The following is an 11,320-nucleotide window of genomic DNA, read 5'->3' as shown; positions in this document are numbered from 1 at the left end:
GCTAAGTATATTCTCACAAACCAAAGAGGAATGGACTTAATTGCAAACACCATCGAAGTCACGCACATGAATACATATGAGCTTTTTGGTCACTTGATGACAATCTTTGGCAAACCTGAGACTCGGACGGCATTTGTACAACTGATAAAGAGGCAATGAGCACTGTCCCTGTCTCCAAAGGGTTATAGATGGTACATTCTCTCACTACTAGGATTCAAAAAGTAAGGTTCTACCTCCTTTTTAAGGCAGGGGATGGTACATAAGGTGGGGAAAAACGGAGTATAAAAGTTCACAGAAAATAGCACATGTTCAAGGAAAAACATGGTCTGTCTAAACCAGATCAAAGCAATGATGAGAGTAATGGTTAAAACAAGAACGAGTGAGGTTTTTTATAGCTATATTTTACTGTTCAAGGTGGGGGGGGTAGTTTATAAATTAAAGAGCCCAAAATGGATGGATTAAGATAGCCCCAATTTAGAAACTGTTATTAAGGACTTTTTTTTTAACTGAATTTTTTCAGAATCCAGAAAAGATACAGCCTCAGAATCTAGGAGGCTTGATAATGCTGGGCCTGCAGGGAGAGAAGGGAGAAACCCATGATTCTGGGGTAGACACCTCTCCTCTAGCTTGATGGAGGTGACAGAGTTACCGAGGAGGGAAGCCTTGGTGGCCAGCTAGCATCCATTTTTATCAACAAAAGCAAATTTTCGTTATAGCTTTCAGTGCCCTATGGGAAACAGAAAAAGTAATTGAATGATAATTATTTTAAGAGACAGAAAAAAATAATTATTGTGGCAGCTCCAACCATAAAACATTTCCAGACATTTCAGTTGGAATGAGCCTAACAGCGTAGTTTACCCTCTGTTTTTTTTTTTTTTTTAAATGAATGAGTAAATGGAGATTCAGTGGTACTGAATGATTTATACAAGACTTCATTACTCCCGGTCAAATCAGGGCTATTCACAAAATTATCCATGACACATGGGTTTTCATCATTAAAGCACAGAAAGAGCTGATGAAATGAACAAATGTCATTAAAAAATGGTAGGTAGAATCAAGAAAGTGGATGGATTGAACAAGTCATGGTTTCCTTTTAAGATATACATAAGTGTGAAGTGGTAAGTCTAATGAATATGTGATCATATCATCTATCAGTGTAGTTCTATCTCTGGCCTCAAACAGTGAGTGGAGAAAAGTTTTAAATAATTCAGTAAATGAAGAAGTGCTTCTTATGAAGATGACAGGGTGTCAGAGAAGGGTGGACGTTAGACAACAGCACAGTGGCAATGATAGAAATAAGGAAATAAGGGAGACGATAGTAAACAAAGATGAAGATCAGGCTAGAGAAATTGGAGCTGGAGTCAATTACACAATGAAGGCATAGTAGGACTGAATGGGCACGAAAAGGCAGAGAACTGGTGAGAACCTAGGCACAAGCATTGAAGGATTGATGAGGGAAACAGAATCTGGGCATTGTTACCATGTGGAGATTTGCAGCATAAGTTAGAAGACAGGGTGAGGCTGGTAAAGACAGATCTGCTTCCAATTTTTCCCTGTATTCATTATATATGGCTCAGACTAGCAGAGTTTATCATTTTGTTGATAGAGAACTTTTTATTAATGGCCTCATCAAACAGCAGGGGCCAAAGAGTCTGAAAAAGAGCTCATTATTTACGGCTGGATGAAGAAGCGCCAGACATGTTCAATACGGAATCATTTTACAGTTGGAAGCCAATGCCACTGAGGACTTGCATTTTAGTGGGTTAAAGGGGATAAGAAAGCTACATCTTCAAGAGAGTTTCAAATGCCACATGCTGGTAGGCTAGTGAGAGGGAAGGGAATTTTCTCTACAGAAAATTTTTGCTAAAATGTAAGGGCACAATCTAAGAAAAGGTAAAGGAGGAAAAGGAAGGTAGATTAAAGGTTAAGTTTTAAAATGAAAAGTTAAGATATAATTCTGGGGCCAGATGGTTACAAAGAGGGGAAAAAGTAACAAGAATCACATTGAAAAGGAGAAATACAAAAAAATAAAGCTGCAAGATGACCTTTTGGCCTGAGGATTTTGATGCAGGCAAATACTGAAGGGTAAAAATTCATTCAGAAGGGAAATGATGTGGAAGTAAGAAGGGTGGAAGAAAGAGGCTGAAGAGATGCTTGTAAACAATTCAATTGAGAGGAAATGTGGATTGTTGGGAGGTAGAAAGTCTGTAACAGACTGTAAAAACTTCTTTTATCAAGAAAGAAAGGAAAAAGGGAGAAAAAGCTATTCAAATCTAAGTAAGGTAGAAAAATGCTTTGTGTCATTTTACATAAATGTAAGTTATTATTATAGAATAGTTAGTTGGACTTCTCATAGCAAAGAACAACTGATCTGGCATTGAAAGAGTAAGATCAAGTAGTCTGAAATAAGAACTAGATTTGGCTCTAAAGGCATCAGTTGATGGTAGCTGATCGAGAACTCTGTTCCCTCTGAAAAATTGCAGTAAAATGACTATAAAATTTTCTTGCTTCCTACTGTTCTCTGGTTGACCAGCTGTTGCAGGCTTGAAATAAAGAAATCTGAGCCCCAGCTGATACTGAGGAACCAAGATGGCAGCATAGGTAGACACACTGCTCCTCCTCGCACAACCAGAACTGACAGACAATCGAACGGCAAGGGGGTCCGACACCAAGGAAATAAAAAATAAACATTCATCCAGACCAGTAGGAGGGCAGTAGGAGGGGCGGAGACCAGCACCGGGGTGGAGAGGACTCGTGTGGCTGTGGCCGGACCAAGACTGGCGGAGTGTGGGACAAACGGCGCAGGCAGTCCAAGCACTAGCAGACCCTGCGGCCCCACATGCGCGCACAGATAAACTGGAAGAACGGCAGGGAGTGAAGCAGACCACGCAACCCAGGGCTCCAGCTCGGGGAAATAAAGCCTCAAACCTCTGATTGAAAACACCCGTGGGGGTTGGGGCAGCAGCAGGGGAGACTCCCAGCCTCACGGGAGAGGTCATTGGAGAGACCCACAGGGGCCTAGAGTGTGCACAGACCCACCCACTCGGGAACCAGCACCAGAGGGTCCCAGTTTGATTGTGGGTAGTGGAGTAAAAGACTGAAATCCCCAGGAGAGTGAAGCGGGCACCATTGCTCCCTCTCGGCCCCTCCCCCACGTACAGCATCACAGCACAGCGGCCAGCGTTACCCCGCCCTGGGGAACACCCAAGGCTCCGCTCCTTAAAGTAACAGACGCACCAAGACAAAAAAAAAAAAAAAAAAAAAAAAATGGCCCAAATGACAGAACACTTCAAAGCTCCAGCAAAAAATGCAACTAAGCGAGGAAGAGATAGCCAACCTATCGGACGCACAATTCAAAACACTGGTTATCAAGATGCTCACAAAATTGGTTGACTCTGTTAGAAAACCAGATGAAAAAATGAAGCCTATGCTAAGAGAAACAAAGGAAAATGTACAGGGAACTAATAGTGATGCGAAGGAAACTGGGACTCAAGTCAACAATGTGGACCAGAAGGAAGAAAGAAACATCCAACCAGAAAAGAATGAAGAAACAAGAATATAAAAAAATGAGAAGAGGCTTAGGAACCTCCAGGACATCTTTAATGTTCCAACATCCTAATCATAGGGGTACCAGAAGGAGAAGAAGAAGAGCAACAAATTGAAACTTATTTGAACAAATAATGAAGGAGAACTTCCCCAATTTGGCAAAGGAAATAGACTTCCAGGAAGTCCAGGAAGCTCAGAGAGCCCCAAAGAAGCTGGACCCAAGGAGGAACACACCAAGGCACATCATAATTACATTACCCAAGATTAAACAGGAGAGAATCTTAGAAGCAGCAAGAGAAAAGGATACAGTTACCTACAAAGGACTTCCCATAAGACTGTCAGCTGATTTCTCCAAAGAGAACTTGCAGGCAAGAAGGGGCTGGCAAGAAGTATTCCAAGTTGTGAAAGGCAAGGACCTACATCCAAGATCACTGTATCCAGCAAAGCTATCTTTTAGAATGGAAGGGCAGATAAAGTGCTTCTCAGATAAGGTGAAGTTAAAGGAGTTCATCATCACCAAGCCCTTATTATATGAAATGTTAAAGGGAGTTACCTAAGAAAAAGAAGATCAAAAATAGGAACAGTAAAAATGACAGCAAACTCACAGTTATTAACGACCACACCTAAAACAAAAACAAGAGCAAACTAGGCAAACAACTAGAACAGGAACAGAACCATAGAGATAGAGATCACATGGAGGGTTGTCAATAGGGGAGTGGGAGGGGGAGAGGGGGGGAAAGGTACAGAGAATAAGTAGCATAGATGATAGGTAGAAAATAGACAGGGGGAGGGTAAGAATAGTGTAGGAAATGTAGAAGCCAAATAACTTATAAGTATGACCCATGGACATGAACTATAGGGGGGGAATGTGGGAGGGAGGGGGTGGGCAGGATGGAGTGGAGTGTGGGGGGGAATGGGACTACTGTAATAGCATAATCAATAAATATATTTAAAAAAAAAAGAAATCTGAGCTTGGATAAGCCTCTATGGTAAAACAGGTGGAAGAAAATGCCCAGACCAGATGGGGACAACCTATCAGAAGCGAAACATCAAGTTGCTGACCCTGGTTCTTCAGGTCAGTGGAGAGGCGTGGGGCACTGGAACCTGGTAAGGGTCCTTCCAACACCACCTCCATCTTCTGTCACCAATAAGCTCCTGCTTTCATACTCTGTTTCACCCATCTTTTGGACCCTATTTTCCTAATGTAAGTACTGTTGTGGAAAGCGAGGCCCATCTGACCTTCATCTGATGCCTGGATACGCACATCAACTAATTGGACAGCTTTCCCTAGAGCTGAAGCTGAGTGCAGAGGCCCAAGGTGGACTGCAAGGTTTCCCCCAGGAGCTTGAAGTAGGAAGTGGACACCACTGAGCATGGTGCATTTGAAGAGAGGGCAGAACTTAGGCTTGAACAGGCTTGAATTCCAGGCATCATCAGACACAGCAAGATGCAGGGAGAGAAAGCACTAAGAAGCATGGGAATGGGAGGTGTGAGGGAAAAGCACACATCCTTCCTCTTTGCAATGAAAATAAGATTCCAGGGACAGTAAACCCTCTAGATTTCTTATAGTGACTTTGGAAGAGACCTGAACCACAGGGACGATAAGTTTGCCAATGTGTGGACCAGACAGAAACTTGAAAGCTCTCTTAGGAGTTATCAGCTAACACCCAGCTAGAAATCTAGCTTGACCATGTACCAGCCAGGCAGAGCTAACTGAGGATGCCATTTCTCATACCCGATCTTTGAGTGCACTTAAAGTTTCAGACCCAAGAATTTGGGGATAGAAAATATGCTTCCAATTTATTGTTACCTTTTATTTGGACTGTCAAACTAGAGGAGAGTAGGTTGTTGAGTGCATAGCTATTAAAAGAACACCACCACCAGTTAGAAATTGAACTAGAAAATAGGCTTATAGCCTGAAACATATCAACTAAATATCTTAATTATCCCACAATAGATGCATATGTTAGAAGCAATTTCTACTTTCAGTTTTATTTCCTCCTGGCATAATTAAAATTCGTTATTTTATTACTCTGTGTATGAAGTTGCACTGCCTTGTAATTTTTCCAAGTTCACCTTTTTTCAAGAGGGAAGACCTCCCAACCTGAAACTCCATGATGTGACAAACAGGTTGAAATTTGCCCTATCCATGTTTTTCACCCATATATTGGGACTCTGATTGTAAATCTGTTTTCCTGCTGATAATTTAAGGACCACACATTCCATAGTAATGCTGAGGTTTCCCTAACAGGGCACGACATTTGGGTTATTTAAGTCCAGTTCTTCCTCAGTAAATGCAGGATACAATAGGAGGACAGGTAGGGTCTTTTAGTTCTGCACCAAGACTTTCACTGAATCTCAGCCACACATTTCTATGTTTGGGAACCATAGCTCTTCTCTTCCCTGATTCTGTGGGAATTGTATACAACATTCTTGGGTTTCTAGAAAATGTGTCAGTAAGAATTCTCCTTTCTTTGCTATTACTCAGCAACCCAGGCCCTTTTGAATAGCACAGCACATCCATCTGAATTTAGCTGCCTAGCAGAAGTGGAGCCTTTTACTTCTGTCTCTTGTAAGCAACAGGTTGTGTCAGGTGACAAGAAATACTGTCGCAGCACTGTCATGGAAATTACAAAGACTTGAACTTGAAAACACCTTTACAAATGTCTCATTGGAATGCTATTTTTCAGCCTGAAACTGACAGATTCCACTTCACAGAAATGTGACTATCGTTTGTTCCAAGCTGCTTCTACATCTCAGTTGTAAGAATTCAGTTCATTGATGTTTCTCGTTGGTACTCCTCTTGGCAAAGTACACTGTTAAGCATCGATCTGTTTATTATAATGGAGTCTCTTACAGAGTTAAAGAGAGAAAGAAAGATTTTCAAAAGAAAAACCTCAAGTGGTGAGTGAAAGAATTACCAGTCAAGCACTAATTAGAATCTGGTATTTTGACCCGGTTCAGACACACACACACACACACACACACAGAGGACCTGTGACTGGTTTACTTCCTTTGCCTCTGGGAATCTCAGGCTCACTGACTTTTTGGGTGGGGTAATTCTTTGTTATGGAAGTCCTCTGCATTACAAGATGTTTAACAGCATCCCTGATGTTCACCCATGAGAAGTACCCTACACTCCACCACCCTTGGGACAACCCAAATATCTGCAGACATGGTCCTGGGATGGAAAATCATCCTTTGTTGGGAATCACTATCTTAACAATGAGTTTCCTCAACTGTAAAGGGAACTAATGGGAGTGGAGAGCTCCTGGTGGTTGAAGGTGAAATGTTGCATTCGAAAGGTATATGACTATAAGGAATTATTATTTTATAGATGCATTTATTTATTCACACATTGAATTTGGGTATTTTCATAGGTAATTGATTTGGCAAGTTTCGGCTGACAGAGCAGGATGGACATGTTTGGAGGGAATTTATCCTATTAGCAACTGCAAAATCAAGAGTTAAGAATTTATAGACACATCAATGTTTTCAGTGCCCAGTTAAAGAAAGAATTCGAATGCCAAATGGGGATGTGATCCAAATTACCATTGAGGTTTATTCTAACTTTAAAGACCTTGAAAATAGGAAACTTAGAGTGGGGTTAATGCTCCTAGAATAATTAACATCAATTTTCTAGAAGCTTATTAATCCCAGGTTATTAAAATAAAATTAATTTTCCTTAAATGTTGCTAAGTTGTGTGGAGAGTTTACACAGAGTAGACATCGCTTCAAACGTAAACTGTGAAGAATGAAGTTGTGGACTCCGGTTGTTCTCTGGAGACAACTCTTCAGTCTTAAGAAGAGTTAAGGAGGCCAGCAGGCATGGCTGCGGAGCACACAGAGACAGGGAAGGATGGCTAAGATGTTCAAATCAGTAACAACATTTCTTACTTAGTGTAGCTACATGAACAAAGAAATCTGAGGTCAAGTCCATGCATGGCAGGAGTAAATACCACATCGAGGCAGAAATGGAAAATCCTGTTCTGGAGGAAACACTATACTGACTCTAGATCTTGATACATTTTTTTTTCTGGGATCTATAACTTTTAACACCTCTATGAAATCTTAGAAGGTTTTCCTGGAGTGCTGTTCAATCATCCATTTCAAAAAAAATATGAACAAACAATCTACATCCAAGAAGAGATTCTTTGCACTCAATTCTGTTTTTTTTATTATTTCTTAACACAAAAAAGATGAAGATTGCCGAACACAATTGTTTCCTTGTGCAAACTACTTTTGCATAATGTCAAGCAAATGCTTATAAAAGAATCGAAAGCATAAACAAAACGAGTTAAGTAAAAAGATGAAAAGAATTCAAAGTGGATATCTTGTTGCTGGTAGTGACAATTCTAGAACAAAAACAAGCTGTAGCATTGGCAAATTGAGGGCATGAAAGGGAAGGAAATCAACTGGAAAAAAGAACCTGGATTTGGGGTTTACTTAACTCCTGAAAGTGGGAATTAACAATAGAGTCAAAGAATTGGAGCAATAATGGAATATCTAGAAATTTAAATATTTTTCCTTCATTTAAATCCTGTGTTAATCTTCTCAAGAAATATTTACTTCACCTGATGCAGCTTCTGTGGCAAATGCACAGTTGTACTGCATATTTAAAACAACTTTAGTTTTGTATGATTGACAATATTGGAGTAGAAAAAGAATATTATTTTAGAATACTAGAGTGGTCCTTTAAATTTTGGCAGATATAGAAAAGTTCCTTGAGATAAGAGACAGTTTCCTCTTGGGTTTAAACCTGTAATAAAATGTTGCTGACAGACTAATTATACATGTTTTATGTATTTTGTGCATATGTGCTCCTCTCTAAACCAATTTAATTCCCATTAATGCTAATCTCGTTAATGCCCACTCAGAGAGGAATCTTTTTAATAAACAATTGATTAATTTGAGCTATTTAAATGGGGGATGGGCAGAAACAGATGGGTGAAGAGGAAAAACCACCTTTTCACCCCCATCTGCATTTCTGAGAATATTTTCCAAATATTAATGAATACTAGGTTATAATAGGAATGAAAAGGAGATGGGGAAAAATAAAGTGTCAAAGGTGACAGGCCTCCACCCATGAAAAATAAGGGCAGTGTAAAAGATGTATATTGATATATTTTTAGTACTAAATCCAAGGTTAGAAATGAGACATCACAAGGGGAAGCAGATTTTCTTTGTTAAAAAGAGATAAATAAAAATGAGATTCATACTTGTAAGCTGTTATAGGGAATGGGTTTTTCTTAATTAAAAGAAATAGGCAAAACAACAAATAGGTAAGTTGTGCTCCTACCACACCTAGTCCTGTTGCCAGTGTGCCTGTCTCCCTTGTTCTCCATACAAGAATCCAGTCATTTCTCTCTACTACAATCAAGCCGAGATTGGCTCTCAGAAGATGTTGTGCCCAGGTCCAAGTGGTTTCCAGGAGCACACTCTGTAGTGCGCTGAGTGCCAGAGGGCTAGCCAATAGGAAACCCCCTCTGTCCCACGCAGAGCATTTTTTCCAACCTCCCTAACCAGTTTTAAAGGCACAGAGGTCTTATTTCCCATTCTCCTAGAAAAAGTGGCATGAAATAAGTAACATGTGGAAGGTGGGATTTTGTCCAAGATTCACAATCTGGCCCTACAATAAGCTATTTAACCTCCCTGAGACTCAATTTCCTTATCTGTAAAATGGGGACTATAATCTCCACATACCATGTTCTTATACCACATAGTAGTATAAGAATTTAAAAACATGTTTTAATTGAAAGCGCTGTGATAACTCAAGTGGTGTACAACCACACAGCATTATTAATTGGGAAACAGTTTAAGAAAAAAATGGCACAAGAAAAAATTAAAGGGAGAAATGCAGAAGGCTAGATATCAACTTTATCTGGGCCTCATACGACAGAGGAAGAGATCGATCTACCCTCAGAATCCCCTTAAAAGTTTTAATGGCAACTGATGCTCTTACTTTTTAATTATGCACATAAAACATAAAATAAAAATTAAAAATTGGAAGTATTTAGATGAGTAAAGTTTTCCTTTTTTGTTTATCCAAATGTTTGGTGTAAGTTAAACAGAAACATGGGGACCGAGGTGAGAACAATCTCTTAACATTCATTGAAAAAACTACTCAAAGAAATATTTTCAGCACAAATATTAACCTGTCTCTTCTCTACTGATTGGTAAAAAAATATATTATATTTGATTTTTTTCTTTTTAAATTATATTGTTATCCATCCCAGCCAAAGTCATGCCCGGTCATCTGGTAGAACTTGAGATTGAAAGGCCGGTAGAAGTCGCGCAGTCTCTGCACCACCTCGCGGTCGATCTCGGGGTGGGTCCTGCCCTTGGTCTTGCCCAGGCAGTGGGGTTTGCTGCTGCCCTCCGCCTTCTTCAGGCAGGGGAAGCCCTTGGTCTTGTTGAAATAGAAGTGCTTGTCGGTGATGATCCTCTTGAGGCCCAGGAAGTCCTGCACGCGGCCCAGCTCCCCGGCCGGGTCGCTGATGAGCCGCTCCCCGCTCACGAAGAGCATCTGGCCGATGGGGAAGTGGCGCAGCCAGTGCTCCAGGTGCTTGGCATAGATGCCGATCTGGATGGCGCTCCACGACGTGTCGATGAGGCCCGTGGTTCTGTTTTTGAACGTCAAGCTCTCGAAGGTGGGGATGTCGGGCCGCTTGGAGAGCGTCTGTGTGTAGTCCGAGATGGCTCTGGTCACCGGGTCCCGCACCACCACGATGAGCTTGGTGTCCTTGGACATGGCCGAGATGCGCGCAGGGGCCTCCCGGGTGACAAAGTAACTGGGCGTCTTCTCCATGGTGATCTGCCCATCCAGGGTTCGGGGCATCAGGTCCCTGAGGAAAGAAAAAAGGCAAGTTAGAGCCTGAAGACTGAGCGACAACTCCAGGGTTGCACAGACAGCTCATTCCCAGAAGAGGGAGTGGATATGTATTCTGGAGCCAGACTGGCGGAGTTGCAATGCCATCTCTCCCACTTACTAGATATGCAGCTGCGGACAAGTTGCATAAACACTCTGCACTTCTGATGCCTCGTGTGGTTAATGGGAAATAATAATAATATCGATCTCATACGATTGTTGTGATGATTCAGTGAGTTAATATACCTCAATAGCTTAGAAAAGTGCCTGGCACAGAATCGAATAAGTGCTATGTAATTTTTATTTCTTATTATGAACCCACAATGCTATAAAAAACTAACCTTGATAATATCCTTTAGGTGAATTAGAATATTGTAATAAACACAATTATACCGCTATGAGATTGCATTAAAATATCTTGAACACTTTTTCTAGTTTTCTTACAAACAAAGCAATTATATTTAACATAATACCATAGCATATTATACAAAATATTTGTCTTTTTAATTCCAGAATTTTCCTATAACAAACAAGGCTTATTAAATAATCCATCTTTTATCTAATAATTTGAAATGCCATTATTACAATATTCTGAATATCTTGGTTCCTCTCTACATTGGCCCAATTACAATATTATTATGTTACAGTATATTATTATGTACGCCAAAGTAAATACTCTCTATTGTTCAAAACATTCTTGATGGGTCTTGTCTGTTTATTCTTCTTGATGAATGATAGAATTACTTTGTGTTGCTAAAAAAAAAATCCCATTGGAATCTTGATAGAGTAGATATTGTTACCCAGTTCAAATATGCTTTCTTACTGAGAACAGATGGGTGTGGGCCAGCCAAATGCATGAGCCAGACAGATAAAATCTATTTACCCTTTTAACTGAAGTGCACTGCC

General features: G+C 40.5%; 1 protein-coding gene across 1 annotated transcript in view; it reads right to left on the bottom strand.

The window, feature by feature from the left end:
- Positions 1–7,708: 7,708 nt before the first annotated feature.
- HS3ST3A1 (heparan sulfate-glucosamine 3-sulfotransferase 3A1) overlaps positions 7,709–11,320 on the bottom strand; it is a 91,906-nt gene continuing 88,294 nt past the window's right edge. The window contains exon 3 of the mRNA XM_024565151.4: positions 7,709–10,391. Coding sequence (XP_024420919.2) covers positions 9,770–10,391 — 622 coding nt within the window. The 3' untranslated portion in view covers positions 7,709–9,769. The remainder of the gene's footprint in view (positions 10,392–11,320) is intronic.

Source organism: Desmodus rotundus, chromosome 9, assembly GCF_022682495.2.
Source record: "Desmodus rotundus isolate HL8 chromosome 9, HLdesRot8A.1, whole genome shotgun sequence".
Classification (NCBI taxonomy): Eukaryota; Metazoa; Chordata; class Mammalia; order Chiroptera; family Phyllostomidae; genus Desmodus; species Desmodus rotundus.
This window is presented reverse-complemented; position numbering and strand designations above follow the sequence as displayed.